At 40.0% G+C, this 18,037-nt stretch overlaps 1 protein-coding gene across 2 annotated transcripts in view; it reads left to right on the top strand.

Moving 5' to 3' along the window:
* Window positions 1–16,965, top strand: part of Metap2 (methionyl aminopeptidase 2) — a 28,770-nt gene extending 11,805 nt beyond the window's left edge. The window contains exons 5-11 of one of the 2 annotated variants that reach the window (XM_031348921.1): window positions 6,119–6,280; window positions 7,678–7,859; window positions 8,904–8,998; window positions 12,109–12,205; window positions 14,743–14,846; window positions 15,261–15,376; window positions 15,919–16,965. In XM_031348921.1, coding sequence (XP_031204781.1) covers window positions 6,119–6,280; window positions 7,678–7,859; window positions 8,904–8,998; window positions 12,109–12,205; window positions 14,743–14,846; window positions 15,261–15,376; window positions 15,919–16,171 — 1,009 coding nt within the window. In that variant the 3' untranslated portion in view covers window positions 16,172–16,965. The remainder of the gene's footprint in view (window positions 1–6,118; window positions 6,281–7,677; window positions 7,860–8,903; window positions 8,999–12,108; window positions 12,206–14,742; window positions 14,847–15,260; window positions 15,377–15,918) is intronic. The other variant, XM_031348920.1, reaches the window with a different exon arrangement.
* Window positions 16,966–18,037: the final 1,072 nt, after the last annotated feature.

The following is an 18,037-nucleotide window of genomic DNA, read 5'->3' as shown; positions in this document are numbered from 1 at the left end:
TATGTGTACTTTTGTGTCTGTGTATATGAGGGGAATGTTCGGTCATTTATTTTATATTTTTATATAATTTTTATATTTAAAAAATCATAAGCATTTTTTCCACCTTTTCCAATTCAGTAGTCCCTCCAAGTTAGAAGAATAACTCTTGTTATTCTTTTGAATGGCTTTAGTATTCTCTGGTTAAGTGTATCAAGTTTTTCCTCTCATTCTTCTAATTGATGAGTATTTATTTTGTCTTCTCTGTTTTTTTGCCACTGTTATCTTTTATAGTAAACATTTTAGGTAAATAGGTAGAGTATATAATGTGTGGATAATTTTATTATGATGAAATAATTTTCCAGGAGTAGGATTGTAGAATTGAACAGCAATTTACAATGATTACAGTGCTAGTGATTTTGAATATCTTTTAGTTGTTGGTTTTTTGTTTTGCATTTGTGTGGGAAGGGGAAGGCAGCCACTTGTGTACTAGGTGTGGGGGGTCAGAGGACAGTTTCTGAGAATGGCTCTCTCCTTCCACTGTATAGGCTCTGGGATTGAACTTGGGTCAGGAAGCGTGATGGCAAGCCTCTTTACCCACTAAGCCATCTAGCTGGTCCTGCTTGGGAGGCAGTGTCTCACTGTAACTCTTGACTGGCTGAGTGCTCACTCTGTAATCCTTATGTATGGCTTGCATGCTGGGATTAGAGCCATCAAGCCTGGCAGTGTGAATGCTAACATCCATACATCTACCATACAAGGCCTACCTTTGTTTTTTGTTTTTTTAACTTTTTTTTTTTTTTTTAGATTTACTTTTGTTTTTTTACATGTGTGAGTATTTTCCCAGCATGTAACTGGAGTTAAAAATTACATAAGATTTTTCTATGATTTTGATTTCTGAACTTTGATAAGCCTCTTTCTAAATTTCATAAGCAGTCTTGAGTGATAGATGTTAATTTTACAGGTGATATATTGCTTAGGAAATGATAAAATGAATAAAATAAATACTTTCTTGATTTGTCAACAAGTTAAAAACTACTCCAGGCACTCAGTGTTTCTTCTTCCAAAATCTCTTGCTACATACGTACACGCATTATAAATCCCCGGGAATGTGCCCACAAGGCGGCAAGTAGGGCAGCACGTGTGCCGAGCCCAGTGAGTTCAGCTCAGTAGAAAGTGTCCTCTAACTTCCACATGAGTATCATGGCATGCATGCACCCACACACGCCCTAACATAAAATATAATGACGAGGAACAGAAGAGAAGTACCTGGAAACACTGCTGCCTGACAGCTTAGGTGAGTGGGCTCTGGTGTGCCCTGATAAAGTCTCCCTCACTACTAACACCAGTCTAACGTTTGTCCTCCATGCTGTACATCTAATGTTTTGATGGTGTCCGTCCCCTAGCCCCCACTGGGCCTCAGCCTTCTTTTCTGTCACTGGAGTGTTTAAAGATAAGTGCTAGATATTTGACTTAGAGATGTTGAGCATCACCTCATAAATGCAGTCTCCGAATGATCACATCCAAGGAAACTGTCAGTGATCCCCCCATATTATGTAAATGCAGTGTGTATTTAGAATCCTTTCCCTTTCTGTTTTTTCCCCATTTTACTCTTTTAACAAATTAGACACTTATATGAAGTTTTATAGTTTTAAGACTCCTGTTTTTCCTTGCACTAGTAAACTTGGGTTATGTCTGTAAAGTGTAATTAGGTATAAATGAGTTTAGGCTATGCGTGGAGTAAACATTTCTGACAGGGCCATATCATAATCATCTAGGCCACATCGCACTACTCTAAGTACTCTTAAGTATTGTCAAGCCGGCTTGTCATTTTCACCCTGTCTGAGCACTTAGTGTGACATCTCTACCCTGTCCTCCTTCCTTCCCTCCCTCCCATTCATTATCTGAATGTTTATATGCAATTGTAAACCAGTGAGTATGTGTGGAGATCAAAGGTCAATGTCCAATGTCTTTCTTCTTGGCTTTACTTTATTCTGGAGACAAGGATTCTCACTGACTGGAGTTTGCCAGCCAGCCCCTGTACCTCACTATTGAGGTGGGAGGTGCGCAACCCCATACTTGGCTTTTATGTGAGTGCTGGGGATCCAAACTCAGCGCCTTACCTGCTGAGCATCCCTTCACCTCAGTGCTTTCCTTCTCCCTCCCACTCGTTTGTTGTTTTGAGAGTCTCGCTGTATATATATATAGCTTATTGTTCCAGAATTCACTAAATAGACCAGACTGATCTTGAACTCACTGAGAAACCTGCCTGCCTCTGTTTCCTAACTGCTTTGTATCAATACTTGTATGCCATAATGCCAAGCAGATTTTTTTTTTAAAGATAACTTTTTCTTTTGTAGTTCCCAGGTAATCTGTGGATCTTTTGTTTCAGCCATTCCCATTGAGTTATCCTAATAGCCAGTGATGGTTGTGTTCTGTCAGTCCGCTACAATGAAAAGTACAGAATAGTAACATTCTAATTAAAACACTCCCTTGACATTTATTAATATTTTCCCAGAAAACAAGTGTTCTTACCCAACAGGATTAATTATACTTTATTCCTAGTTGAAGATTTAAACTGTGATTTACTCTTGACCAGTTCTCAGAGATGGGAATCTTGCTTACGTTCATATTTTAGTTATTTTGAGGGTAAAAGCATATGTGATATAGTGTCTTAAATGCAAATGGAACTAGCTTTTAAGTTTCCATATACTGGATTCAAAAATAATGTCAGGTGTGGTACTCATACACTTGGGAGGCAGAGGCAGGCGGATCTGAGTTTGAGGCCAGCCTGGTCTACAGAGTGAATTTCAAACAATAATAACAACAAAATAAAGTAACTGCTTCAAATTGGTATTAGACACCTTTGATCTTTTATATGATATTTACTTACTTACTTTGTTCACTTGGGACTCAGGGTTTTAATGTGGAGCTGGCTTTGAACTCAAAGAGATCCTCCTGCCTCTGCTAGGATTACAGGACTGTGCCGCTCATTACTCCTGAGTTTTGTTTGTTGTTGGGGTTGTTTTTTTTGTTTTGTTTTTACCTTTAGTCTTTTTATTTTTATTTTTATTTTCCTGTCCAGTATGTCCACTGTTAAGATGGCAAGACATTAAAAGAAATATTAGGGATGTAGCTCAGTTGGTAGAATGCCTGCCTTGTAAGCAAATCCCTGTTTTTTTCCCCAGCATGGTTAAAATTGGGCATGATGATACATAGCTGTACTTGAGAGGTGAGAGATGAGGATAAGAATTGAGGAAATATCAAAGATGAAATTACATACAATAACCATTTCTAGTAAGGTTTTTAAGGTATTTTGTGTGTGTGTGTGCTGCTCTAATAAACTAAACCTGACTTTCATGTGTTTTATTTGGTCATACCAGTAGATATATAGCATATATTTCCAAACAGAAAGATAAGCCTAGGAAGTTTCTGTTGAATGCCAGAGGAAGTGGGCCATTTCCTTTGGGCCTTTGTAGGAAGTTTGGGGTACTCGGTGTTGCGGCAGCAGCAGCAAGAAGCTTGACAGTAGCAGCAGGTGAAGACTTGAGGCACTTTGAGGTGTTTGTTGACTTAAAAGCCTTTGCTTTAGAGCAGTTGTAACCTGTGATGGGTCATATAGTATTCAGCCTTGAGTGTTAGTGTTTTTGTATTATGAAAGAATCTGGAGGACTGGCCTTGTTGCTCAGGAAGAGCTCTTTCCTAGTACATGCAAGGCCCTTCAGTCAGACCCGTGTAGTCATGAAGACCTGAGTGTGGATCCCAAGTACTATGTAAGAAGTCAGACGTGGCGTATGCTTATAATTCCAGTGCTTTGGGGCCCAGAAGGAAGATCCCTGGGGCTAGTGGTTGTTCTCGGTTTCTAAGCTTCAGTTCTAGTGAGAGCCATAGATAGAGGAAGATGCCTGATGTTGACCTCCGACCTTACATATGCACACAAACACAGATAAAGCTATAGACTGTATGTAAACAAATATATATAGCTATGTTGCAATACAGTGTTATTTACAAAGCAGGCACCAGGGTGGATTTATTTGCAGACTGTAGTCTGCTGAATCACTAGTTGTAGAGACAGAAACAAGTAAATCCTTGAAAGACTAACTTTTGTAACTTCAGTGAGCTAGTGCTACTGAGTTGTACTCTGTTCTGCAGCAATGTAAGAATGTCTAGAACTAGAAGGGAGAGATGGCTTAGTGCTCAAGAGCACTCTGGCTGGACCCAGGTTTAATTCCCAGCATTCACATGGCATCTTACACCTGTCTATAACACAGTTTCAGAGGATCTGACACCATCTTTTGGCCTCTGGGCACCAGGCACACAAGAGGTACAGAAACTTAAATGCAGCCAAACACTGATGCATGTAAAGTTACAAAGATAAAAGAATAAAAGTAAGCTAGACATGGCGGCAAATGGCTTTAATCCTAGCACTTGAAAGGCAAAGGAGGGTAAATCTCTGAGTTCAAGGCCGGCCAGCTTGATCTATATACTGAGTTTCAGAATAGCCAGGGCTAGCTACATAGTGATATTCTTTTTTTTTTTTTTTTTTTTTTTTTTTTTTTGTTTTTTTGAGACAGGGTTTCTCTGTGTAGCCCTGGCTGTCCTGGAGCTCACTCTGTAGACCAGGCTGGCCTCGAACTTAGAGATCCGCCTGCCTCTGCCTCCCAAGTGCTGGGATTAAAGGCGTGCGCCACCACTGCCCGGCCTACATAGTGATATTCTGTCACAACAAGAACAAAAGAATATGTGAAAATTATAACTAATTTCTCAAGCTAATTTATTCTAAAATAGTTTTTGAAAACATGCTGCTTGGTTGTCAGTGGCTTTCATTACTAGGTACTAAATATGCAGCATATTGGAGGTAGAGCATACAGATTGTTAGATACTAGATATAAGAATCTGTCAGGCTGGGTCTCCTTGTGAACCAGGGCTCATCTTGTCTACGGCATGCATACAAACCCATAGAACAATGAGGGTGTGGAATGACCCTGAGAAAGAGTTGTGGGGGGGGGGGGGGGGGGTAGATCACGGGGGAGGAGAACCTTTGACTGGAGGCAGCAAAGGCTCTGAAAACCTACACAAAGCTAGAGTTTCAAGAGCGCCCCTTCCCCCCCCACACCACCACCTAAAGATAAATCTCACCTAGAAGATGCAGACTTAGGCAGTGTTTGTTTGTTTTTTGTTTTGTTTTTGTTTTTGATGTGGGATCTTACCGTGTACCTCAGGCTAAGCTTGGAACTTACTGTATTCCTGGTTGGTCTTAGATTTGTGGTAATCTTCCTGCCTCAGCTTACTAAGGCCTGGGATTATAGGTATGAGTCCCATACTTAACTTGTGCAGAAAATTTTTTATAAGCGTTAGACTTTTTAAAACAGTACAACTGAGCCAGGCAGTGGTGGCACACGCCTTTAATCCCAGCACTTGGGAGGCAGAGACAAGGCGGATTTCTGAGTTCGAGGACAGCCTGGTCTACAGAGTGAGTTCAGGACAGCCAGGGCTATACAGAGAAACCCTGTCTCAAAAAACCAAAAATAACAAAACAACAACAACAACAAAAAACAGTACAACTTCACACTGAGGCAGCATTTACAATGTGTTAGGAGTTTTAAAGAGTCTGGGGGGGATTTACGAATGGATTCTATATAAGTGTAAAGGCATTTGATACCAGGGACTTGCAGTCTTGTTGTCCACAGAATGGAGGGATTAGAGGTGTTTCTGGAACCAGTTCCCCAAATGATCTGGGAAGGTGCTGCTTTATTGTTAGCGGTCATACTCCTTTGATGGCTCTTTTAAGCAAGGGTGATCTCACCTCCAAACAATACCTGCTTCATTTTGAATTCTCATATTTCTGGTTCTCTTTGCCATTTTCTGTTAGTAGGAAATTATTAGTCCTTCTGGTTATGAATGAAATCTGAACTTGAGGGTTTTGTTTCCTCTAATAATCTTTTAGACAGGTTTCATGTTAAGTTGGATTAATTGTAAGCACGTGGCTTTGAATATTTAAAAAAATTTGTTAAATGTATAAAAACTGAAAATATATTTGCAATGTTTTACATTGCTTTGTGTATTTTTTAATCTCTCTCAGCTTTTAATATTCTTGTGAAGTTTTGTTAATGACTCATACTATGCTGTGCCTATTCCAAAGGCGAACAGCTGCTTGGAGAACCACAAGTGAAGAAAAAAAGGCCCTAGACCAGGCTAGTGAGGAGATTTGGAATGACTTCCGAGAAGCTGCGGAAGCACATCGGCAAGTTAGGAAATATGTCATGAGCTGGATCAAGCCTGGGATGACAATGATAGAAATCTGGTAAGAGGAACATGTTTTTGTAAAACATTTATAAAAAAAGTTTGGATTGGGCATGGTGTTTCACAGCTTTACTCCTACAGAAGGGGGTAGGTCATTGTGGTCCACATGGTGAATCCCAACCAGCCAGGGCTATTTTAGTGGACCCTGTCTTTTTAAGGAGTCAGGGAAGGTGTCCATTTTGGTCCTAACTAGCTTCGTAGTTAAAATTGACTGTTATTAGTCTTTTGCTAGTAAAATTCTTTATCTTAAGTAGAGATTCTCTGTTTCCTCAGCTATTGTTCTTGTACAAGGAAAGAACTGTGAAGCATGCATACATTTGCACATTAGGCATGCTCTTTTGTGTACATTTTTATTTGGGTGTACTTGTATACAGTAGTGACTAATTTTCTCTCTGGAAATTTATTTACTACTAGCGATTCATATTAAGAGATAGGAATTTTTTTAAAGATTTTATTTAGTATACCATCACTGTCCTCAGAAACACCAGAATGACAGCATTGGATCCCATTACAGATGGTTGTGAGCCACCGTGTGGTTGCTGGGAATTGAACTCAGGACCTGTGGAAGAGCAGTCAGTACTCTTAAGCACTGAGCTATTTCTCCAGCTTAGAAATAGGAATTCTTTTTGTTTGTTTTTTTGTTTGTTTGTTTTGTTTTTTTGAGACAGGGTTTCTCTTTGTAGCCCTGGCTGTCCTGAAACTCATTCTGTAGACCAGGCTGGCCTCAAACTCAGAAATCCACCTGCCTCTGCCTCCCAAGTGCTGGGATTAAAGGCATATGCCACCACTGCCTGGCAGAAATAGGAATTCTTACAGTATCTATACACAAAATGTAATGTAGTAAGGAAACTAGTCAAATTATTCTTCTTACCTTGTGAAATGATTAGCAGAGAAGATAATTCTCTTATTTAAATAATTTTTAAAATACACACCATGAGACCAGAGAGATGGTTCAGTGGTGAAGAGAACACTGGCTGCTTTTCAAGAGGTCCTGGGTGAAATTTCCAGCTCCCACATGTTGTTTGTAACTGAGGAGGAGATCTGATGCTTTGTTCTGGCCTCTTTCAGCACTAGGCATGCAGGCGGTACATAGACACACATGCAGGCAGAGCACCCAGGTACTTAAAGGTAAAATGTACATGTGTGTGTACCCGTGTACATGGCATGCAGCTTGCGGCAGCAGCTTAAATTTGGTGTAAGTTGAAACTTACAAATTTGTTGGTAAGTGAAGTTGAGGGTAGAGTGCTTTCTTGAGCTTGGGTGGCAGCATTTCCTTGTCTCTTACGGATGAACTTTTCATTGGAGAGCTGCTCATCTTCAGAAGTATTTGTGTCATTTCCAGAACGTAGCCAGTTTTCAAGGTATGGATCTGAAAACAATTCCTTTGTCCTGTTTCAGTGAGAAGTTGGAAGACTGTTCCCGAAAGCTAATAAAGGAAAATGGGTTAAATGCAGGCCTGGCGTTTCCCACTGGGTGTTCTCTCAACAACTGTGCTGCCCATTACACTCCCAATGCTGGTGACACGACAGTCTTACAGTACGATGACATCTGTAAGATAGACTTTGGAACACATATAAGTGGTGAGTCTGGGATAATCTCTTCCACCCAGCCATGCCTCCTGGGCTAGCAGGATGCCTTTTGTAAGCAGTAGATGGAACTGTGAATACTAAATGCCAAGCTTTGTTCTTGTCTCCCTTTCTGTAAAGTTGTACTGGGGTAGAGGTTTGTTTGCTTGAGGTTTGAAGCATCCTACTTAAACTGAAAACTATTTGAATATTGACATTTCTTTTGTTTCATGTGATTATACATTTTTTCCCATTTAGATCATTGTTTGTACATGGTATACTCAATTACAAAGTATTTGGCCATGGCTGGGTATGTAGCTCAACAGAGTCTAGAATAGCCAAGGCCACACACAGCAAAGCCTTGTTTCTTTTAAAACACAAAAAAGGTACAGGTTTGGTGGTGTCCACTGTGAGGTCAAGGCCTATCTGACCTCCATAGCAAGGTCAGCCAGAGCTATATAGTGAAGCACTGTCTTTTATGCACCACCACTGCCCAGCTCAGCACTGTCTTTTAAAAAAGAAAATGGGTATGAGTTCATGGTCATCTTAGGCTACTTAGTGAGTTGAGGCCAGGCTGGAATACATGAGACTTTAAAGGACAAACAATTGTATTTGTAGAGCTTGTTTGGTCAGTATATATATATTATTTTTTGAAATTTCCCTAAACTAATGTCTAAAGTACCTTGTGAGTATTACTTAACAGGCAAGAAAGTGATTTTAGATTGAGCATTTACTTGAGATTTTAAGCTATGGCTGAAATGGGTGAGTGGCACTGTTGAGGGCTTTAGAACTGCATTTTCTCTGCTGCTTTATGTTTCTGTTTATTGGTTTGTCTGAGAGGGAGCAATGTATAGTAACTCATAGTACAAATTTTATTCTGAGTCATTAAGGAGCTGCTACTTTTGACCTTTTTGATTCTAAATAATCTCTTGGTATACTGCCTTCCTTTGAGTCCATGGTTCTCTTTTTAACTAGCAAGTTTAACAGAGGAAGTTCTGTAAAGGAAGCAAATCATTTAACAGTTTAGAAAACTTAAAAGTGAATTTTTTTCTCTTTCAGGTAGAATAATCGATTGTGCTTTTACTGTTACTTTTAATCCCAAATATGACATATTGTTAAAAGCTGTAAAGGATGCCACTAATACTGGAATAAAGGTATGTGTGCTATAAGCACTATTTAACAACATAATTCTGAATACTCTCATAGATTGTTTTAAGGTCTGTGGAGTTTTGAGGTAATTTATATTGCCTGTAAAATTGGCTGTTTATTTTTATTATTGTTACTTTTTTGTTGGTATTTTGTTTTTAGAACAGTTTTATGTTCGTAGCAGAACTGAGCAGAAGATAGGGAAATTGCCCCATACAAACATGTTCACTGCTGGTGTCTCCACCAAAGTAGTTTTCAGAGTTGATCAGCATTGACACGTCACAACATTAAAGGTCACAGTTTGCATTAGGGTTCACTCTAGTTTATACATTCTGTGGGTTTGGCAGGATTTTCACTGCCCCCCAAAGTTTATGTGGTGGTCCCTGAAGCACTCCCCTTTCCCTCACATTTTGTCTTAGGGTACATACTCCATAGCTGTCACCATCTTGCATTGCATTGTGTATTCATAGAGAGCTGCTGCACGTTCACACTGACTATCCTGCTCCATCTACATTTCCATCAGCAGTGGGCAGGGCAGCTTCAGCACTTGCTCTGTCTTTACGACTCACTCATTTCCTAATGTCTGTGTATTTTCTTCGGTTTGTAGTCATCCTCATAGGTGTGAGATAGTGTCTGTAAATTGTGACTTGCAGTCCCCTGGTGTGAGAAGTATCTCTTCCATGTCCTAATTCATTGAGGGCTTGCCCTATTACCTATTCAGTACCTTTTTTTTAAGTTGCAAATAAAAGTCATTACACTGTAATTAAACAGACCCAAAAACTATGCAACTTGATTAATTTCAGTACAGTTTGACTAACCACTCAGAAAGGATGCCATAGGGCTTCTCATTGAAGTTTATACATGAAAAATACACACACACACACACACACGCACGCACGCACGCCCTCCCTCCGTTAAGTAGCCTCCCTTTCCTTCTCTCTCGAGAATTGACAAATCTGTTGATTCATTATCTGCCACTCAACTTGGTCTCACTTTCAAACATGGGTGCTTCCTTTTACAAACAGACTTTACCTTCATTGTTTGGGAATAAAGGAATGTCTGTGTTCCCACCAGGAGGATTAAAGGTGTGTGGCGGGTCTGCATGGCCACAGCAGCCACATCTCTCCATTCACATTCCTGTACCAGTTGCCTGGGTTAACTCATGCTCATTGGCTGTATTCAGTTTCAGTCCTTTCTTATCCCCTAGTATTTAGGTTTGGTTCACTTTTCTATCTGTTACAGTTTACCCACCTGTACATTTGTTTACATATATACATCAACTCCTTTGTTGGAAATTGAACTTAGAATCTCTGCTCGCTTTGGCCCCGCTTGCTCCAGCCCAAAGGTTTATTTATTATTATGTGTAAGTACACTGTAGCTGTCTTCAGGCACACCAGAAGACGGCACACCAGAAGGTGGCTTGCACACCATCATAATGATGGTGCGCTAGCCACCATGTGGTTGCTGGGATTTGAACTCAGGACCTTAACTGCTGTCAGTGCTCTTAACCACTGAGCCAGATCCAGTTTCATGAGGATTTTGCCTGTTTGCTGTGAGAGTTTTATAGTTGGGGGTTGGGGTATGGATGAGTATTTTGCCTGTATGCATGTCTGTGTCCCATGTATGTACAGTGCCCTCAGAATCCAACAAGAGGTTGGATCCCCCGGAACTGGAATAACATGTTTGTAGCCATCTATGGGTGCTAGGTGGTTACCTGTGCTTACCTGTGGTTACCTGTGCTTAGGGTTCTGAACTGCTGGGTGTCACTGTAGCCCAGTGAGTCTCAGCCTGTGACTTTGGACACCTTTGAGGGTTGAATGATACTTTCACAGGGTCGCATATCAGATTTTACATTATGCTTCATAACAGTAGCAATGAAAATCATGTTATGGTTGGGGATCACCACATTGAGGAACAGTAGTAGTAAAGTGTCTCAGCTTTGGGAAGGTTGAGAACCACTGCTCTGACAACCCCTGTTGTATACTCTTCAGAGATCACCTGCAACTGTCACCTGTTTGAGAGGTTATTTTTTCTTACTTTTCAATTTGTTTGCAATTTGTTTTTTGTTTTCTTAATCGTTCTGGATAGAACATTCAGTTGTGTTGAGCAAAACCGGCAACTCTTTTACCTTGTTTCTGACTTAAAGCAAACGTTTCAACAGCCATATTTGGTGTAGGCTTTGTGCTTTCTCTGTGGCTTTTCTTTCGAGGGGAGTTTTTCTATTCTTATTAAGCCATTATATTAAAAATTCTATTCTAAATGTATATCCAATTGAAATTATTTGTGCCTTTCCCTCATAATGTGTGTTTATATTAATGTCATATTTGCTGAACTGCCTTTGTATTCCAGGAATAAATCATGTGTGTGTGTGTGTGTGTGTGTGTGCGCGCGCGTGTGAGATTATGTTGCCTTGGCTGCCTCTAACTTGGGCTCAGGCTTCCTTTCTCCTTCCATCTTTGGAGTGTATAGAACTCCAGGCATAGACCTCTATGTCTGACTTATATTTTCTTATCCCTCTGGTGGTTGGGCACTGCTACTGAGAATCATCATAGTCATTACATAAGGTGGGGATTGATTTCCCTAGAGGTTTTAAGATGGCAAACTCCAAGTTTCCCACAACTATTAGTATGAAACTATCAACTCTACTAGTGCATTTTTGTCTAGGCAACAATTCCTGGTATTACTGAGTATAAATGCTTATGTGTATGAGTATTTTTTCCTGCATTAAGTACACCCCAGGTATGCAGTGCCCTTGGGGGCCAGATGAGGGTATCAAATCCCCTGGAACTGGAGTTAGAGTTGTTAGCTGTCATGTGGGTTCTGCTTACAAAACAAGGTTTCCTCTGCAATAGGAGAAAGTATTCTTAACCTGCTGAGCCATCTTTCCAGACCATCATAATTTATTGTATTCCTTATATTTCTCTAAAGTAAACGACACTGGTAACTTCTTACAGGCAAAGAAAAATTGGGTCTAATCTTGTTATGTGTTTATTTTAACATCCTTTGCATGGCATTTTATTTTTAATTTGTACAAACTAGCTTTTCTGATTGTCCTTTATTGGAAAATGTTAAACCATTATAAAAGTTTGCACTTTAAAAAATATATATTGTTTTTTAGTGTGCTGGGATTGACGTTCGTCTTTGTGATGTCGGTGAGGCCATTCAAGAAGTTATGGAATCCTATGAAGTAGAAATAGACGGGAAGACATATCAAGGTATGGCCCTTTAAATAAGTCTTTGGGTCAGCTGCAGAGTGTGTAGAGACAGCACTGTGGAAGCTGTCTGGAAGCCATGTCTGAGGTACTTAGGAGCTAAGAAGAAGAGATATGGGAAATATATCCTATGCCATCTGAAGTTGAACTGAGCTCTGTGAGACATTAAGGATGAGAGAGAGGCCAGAGTCTCATTTATTTATTCAGTTTTTTATGCTCTGTAATGGCTTCTGTTGAGCAGTGAGAACCACTGTTGTACCTCCCAACTCCTCTGCACTGGGGCCATCTTCCAAACATTTATCAAATAGATTCTCCTATTTGTTTCTTTTGAATCAAATTGAGAATTTGGAAGCCAGTTACTTCCTAGTCTGCCCTTTAGTCTCTTTCTGCTGCTGCTTTAGGTTTCTCCTAGGATCACTTGTGCTTTCTGGTGCTTGGCATTCATGCTGCCAGGGTGGTCCTCAACCACAGGTCTTTCTGCTCATTTGCTGGCCACAGTCCTCCTTTCTCTAATGCTGTTCTAAACATCACAAAGTTGGGGGAAGTAAATTGACAAAGACATTGTATGCATAACAAAATGGAGAAATCAGCTGAATCTTCTTAAGTCCAAGTAAATAAAATGGTTAAAAAGAACCTTTAATGTTTTAGAGACTGGGTCTTCCTTTCCCACAGTGGCCTTGAAACTGAATGTTGAGGGTGACTTCAACTGATGCACCTGCCTCCACCTGCTGAGTGCTTACATGTGTTTGCCCCTAGCCTGGTGCATGTGCTACTATGATCGAAACTGGAACTTGCACTCTACCATCTGACCCACCTACCTAGAGAGAGATGAAAACATTCTTCAGTTGGCTTTGGGGATACTTTGCTAAGACTTAGAGTAATGCTGTATTAGTTTTAAAATACATTTAGCTGATTATAAGTAGTTTTATTTAAAATTTTTAATTAATATTTTTCTTAGGTTACCCCACTAAACTTGTAATATTACTTCATTGCTAACTTTTTGGCTTTTCAAAATCTTTTTTTTTTTTAAGGTTTATTATTATATCTAAGTACACTGTAGCTTTCTCCAGACACACCAGAAGAGGGAGTCAGATCTCATTATGGATAGTTGTGAGCCACCATGTGGTTGCTGGGATTTGTGCTCAGGACCTTCGGAAGAATAGTCAGAGCTCTTAACTGCTGAGCCACTTCCCTAGCCTGCTTCGCTAAATCTTGATATGCAATTCTGTTCTTGAAAGGTGGCTTCTTATTGATACTCTGTAGTATCAAATACTACAGAGCTAGATTTTCTAAGCCTTTTAATATTATGGAACATGGTTAACATTGAAATACACAAAGCATAAAAATTAACTTTTCAGTTGAAGTTAGGTAACTTGGTCCTGTGAGAGCAGTCTTAGGAGCTTTCCAGCCCTGGTGCTCTTACTGTGCTTTTTTGTGCTCTGTAATGGCTTCTGTTGAGCAGTGAGAACCACTGTTGTACCTCCCAACTCCTCTGCACTGGGGCCACCTTCGAAACAGGAACTTTAGGGGGCATGCAACACTAGCACCCTCTTGCCCACTTCCAGTTGCAGCAGCGATTTCTCTTCTTTACTAATTACTTCTTCTTAAGTAGCAGTTGTGTGTCTGGTTTGCGCCTGTGCACACATGGAAGCCTGTAGTTTATATGTCTCTAAGTCTTAATCATTCTGTTGCTTATTCCACTTGTTAAAGTATTTCTTGCTTTCTGTTTCAATTTTTGAGTAATATTCTATTGTGTGATTTTATTCATTTGTTGCAGGAAATTGAGTTTAGATTTTGTTTTTGTAGCATTTGAAATAATAGTAAAATCTAAATTTAAGATTCGTTTGACAGTGCCCTCAACCTTCACATTATCTTTAGTTTTATAGTCATATTTTTTGTCCTTAAGGTTCTTATTTCTATATGGTATCCATCCCTTACAATTTATTTTTCCTTCCATTCCTCCCTTAACATTCTCTTTGGTAATTTTAAAATGATTGTGTGTGTGTGTGTGTGTGTGTGTGTGTGTGTGTGTGTGTGTGTGTATGAGAGAGAGACAGAGACAGACAGACAGACTGCATGTTTATGCAGATGAGCATGGGGCAACTGGAGGCCAGCAGGCATTGAATCCTCTGGGGCTTGTTGTGAGCCACCTGGTGTGAGTGCTGGGGTTAACTGAAAGAGCAGTATGTTCTCTAACAGTTGACTCCTCCAGCCTTATTTCACACTTAATAAGCTACTTTTTATTTTGTCTCTATGAGAGCCTTATCTTTTCTTTTTCTCTTTTTCTTTCCTTCCCTCCACCCTCTTCCCCCTTTATTTCTTTCTAGAATAGGGACTCACTATGTAGTCCTGGCTAGCCTAGAACTCACTAGGTGTAGACTAGGTTAGTTTTGAACTCAGATTCACCTGCCTCTGTCTCTCAAGTACTGGGATTTAAAAGTGTGTACCAGCACTCTGACTTACTGTCTTCCTTTGATATAAACACTTAAAGCCTGTACAAGGAGAGATTCTGAACAATAATTACTTCTTTATTATGACAGTGAAACCCATACGTAACTTAAATGGACATTCGATTGGGCCATATAGAATTCACGCTGGAAAAACAGTGCCCATTGTGAAAGGAGGGGAAGCTACAAGAATGGAGGTATGTGAGTAGCCCCGCTAACAAAGGCATACTGTCAGTCTGCCTCAGCCCCAGCCCATCTCTATAGACTTAACTAACGCCCATCAAAATAAATACTGAACAAAATAAGCTTACAATTCATATTCATATTTTGCTGTGCTTATGAAAACTGGAGCTGTCAATGTACTATTTACCCAGCATAAAAATTTATTAAGAATGTCCTTAGTGCCAGTGTCTTTAGGAAGCATTGGGGTACTCTCCACCCATGTAAAACCTGTATTTTGATAAGGGCTATCCAGTGGTCAGAGGTGCCAAGGAGACAGGCCACCAGGCTGAGGGATGGTGGGAAGTATGTTTCGTTACTGCTTTATTTCATGGGAAGTTTATTAGTTCTGAATTGCTTTCCCCCCCTTTGCTCCTTACGTGTTTTTGAAGGAAGGAGAGGTGTATGCCATTGAGACCTTTGGGAGCACGGGGAAGGGCGTGGTTCATGACGACATGGAATGTTCACACTACATGAAAAATTTTGACGTGGGACATGTGCCAATAAGGTGAGACAGGTGGTGTATTTGTAAACGTCAGGGTCTGCAGTCTTATCAGTGAGTTATTTGGTTTCTGTAGTAAAGCAAAAGAATTACTCTGTTAATTTTACCCTGGCTTGAAAATGATGGAGAGGTAAGTATTCAAATCCAGTTTCTGATGATGATGTAATTATTTCCTGGCATTCCTAGGTTTGGGATTATGCTGCTTTTCCTGTTGGTAAATAAATGTCCTATCCCACTTGTCATTGGTTTTTACTTATTACAGAGGTTGATTAGAGGTAGGATTCATGCTTTCACAGGTGGTCACCTGTGAACTTGTATGAAAAGGAACTTCTATGATACTCGATCGGTCCAGGAACTTAGCACACATAAGGTGATCTTCAGCATGTTTCATAGTCAGCCACGTCTTTGGACCAGTACATACCTCTTACTATTAGTGAAAGAACAATAAATGTTTTTAAACTCCAGGTTTTAGGCTCCAGGTACAGGCACAGCTTGTTAAATTGGTTAGTTAACTTTTTTGCCAATTGTCTTCACTTTTCTCCTCTTAGGCTTCCAAGAACAAAACACTTGTTAAATGTCATCAATGAAAACTTTGGTACCCTTGCCTTCTGCCGAAGGTGGCTGGATCGCTTGGGAGAAAGTAAATACTTAATGGCTCTGAAGAATCTGTGTGACTTGGGCATTGTAGATCCATACCCACCATTGTGTGACATTAAAGGATCATACACAGCACAGTTTGAACACACCATACTGTTGCGTCCAACCTGTAAAGAAGTTGTCAGCAGAGGAGATGACTATTAAACTTAGTCCAAAGCCAACTCGACGTCTTTATTTTCTAAGCTTTGTTGGAACACATTATACCACAAGTAATTTGCAACATGTTGTCTGTTTTAACAGTGGACCTGTGTAATACTGTTATCCATGTTTAAAGGAATTTGATCAAAGGCAAACTGTCTACATGTAATTAACCAAGGAGAAGGCTTTCAAGACTTTAATGTTAACTGTTTCTCCCGTCTAGGAAATGCTATACTGCTCACTAGTTAGGAATTACTTACACATTTTGTTTTGGAGACCTAAGAGATGCTTTTTTGGATATTTATATTGCCATATTCTTACTTGGATGCTTTGAATGACTACATTCAGTTCTGCACCTATGCCCTCTGGTATTGCTTTTTAACCTTCCTGGAATCCATTTTCTAAAAAATAAAGACATTTTCAGATCTGAGAGCTCCATTTTAATGTCTATGGTTGTAATTCTGGGCAGAAAGAGGCTAAACTATGGATAGTGTTCTTTATCTGGACTGTAGATACCATAGATTCTCTTCAGGCATGGTGGCTGAGCTCTTCATGTGTATGAAGCAGGCAGAAATGAGTACAGTTGAGGAATGTTTTGCCTTTTTTTTTTCCTTGTAGAAGCATATTTAAAATTTGTCTCCTCTCCCACATCCCCCATGGGATGATGTACTGATTTAAGCATCATGGGAAAACATTGTGCCAACTGGAAAAACCTTGCTGTAGTAAATGTCCCTTAACCCAGTGTTCATATTTATAGGCTATGTATTCTACATTAGAAAACTAAATCAACATTAAAGCCACACGCAAAATAAGTTTGAATCTTGTCCTAATTAGAAAAGTTAGCTTGGCAGTGGTGGTGCACACCTTTAATCCCAGCACTTGGGAGGCAGAGGCAGGTGGATTTCTGAGTTGGAGGCCAGCCTGGTCTACAGAGTGGGTTCCAGGACAGCCAGGGATACACAGAGAAACCCTGTCTCGGAAAACCAAAGAAGAAAAGTTATCTTGGGAGCCAAGTACTCAACATTCACGGCCTCCCAGCAGGTTAGAGAGCCCAGCATCAGATCCCTGAGGAAATGTATTACATGAGCTCAATGGTTTTAGCTTTGATAAATTGTTAATTTGAATATAAAGACACATATTTAACTTTAGACTGGGCCTAATAATTACTTAGCTGGTTCAAATCTTTATGTGGTTTGCCAGAAATGGTCCACCATAGTTTCAGCATTGTTACTTGCCCAGGTAAAGCCTTCATTTGTATGTGCCTTGGCACAGTGATACTGTATTGTATTGCTTCTGGGATGTTGTATCATTTTTATTTTGCTTGACATTGTCTCTGAAGGGAAGGTAGACTTACAGACCTGGATCGTGTGCTGCTTGAAAAGTTTAAGTGAAGGTTACTTTTGGCTGTGTGAGCTGTGTCTTTATGGTGCTGATAGGCACATTGCTCCCCGTGAATACACACTTGAGAGGCTCCCCAGCTGGCTGCTGGGGCTCTGGATTCATGCCTGCGTCTTGGGAACAGCTTGATATCTAAGCCCGGGGTGTGAAGAACTGACCCCTAAACAAACTTTAGGGCTTTCTAAGATCTTTTCAGCAGTCTCCTCTTTGTAAGGTCCAAGCTCGTCTCAGAGCATTGTTGGGAGCAGACATCATGGTGTCCTGAATGGTCGGAAGGAGGATGGCCTTATAAAGGAAAGCCAATATCAACACAAAGCCAAAAACAACATTTGTTGTTTGCTTACTAGCTGTGTATCCCTTAAAATCATTGTTACATTTAGTGATGTATCTTTGAGTTGTGTTTAACAATAGTGCCTTTAGTAAATTATTTTACAGCCTACAGCCTAAACAGTTGTTTTTTTGTTAGAATAACTT

This window comes from Mastomys coucha, unplaced genomic scaffold (assembly GCF_008632895.1).
Source record: "Mastomys coucha isolate ucsf_1 unplaced genomic scaffold, UCSF_Mcou_1 pScaffold4, whole genome shotgun sequence".
Classification (NCBI taxonomy): Eukaryota; Metazoa; Chordata; class Mammalia; order Rodentia; family Muridae; genus Mastomys; species Mastomys coucha.
Note: the sequence above shows the minus strand (reverse complement) of the source record. Positions and strands in the feature narration are given on the sequence as shown.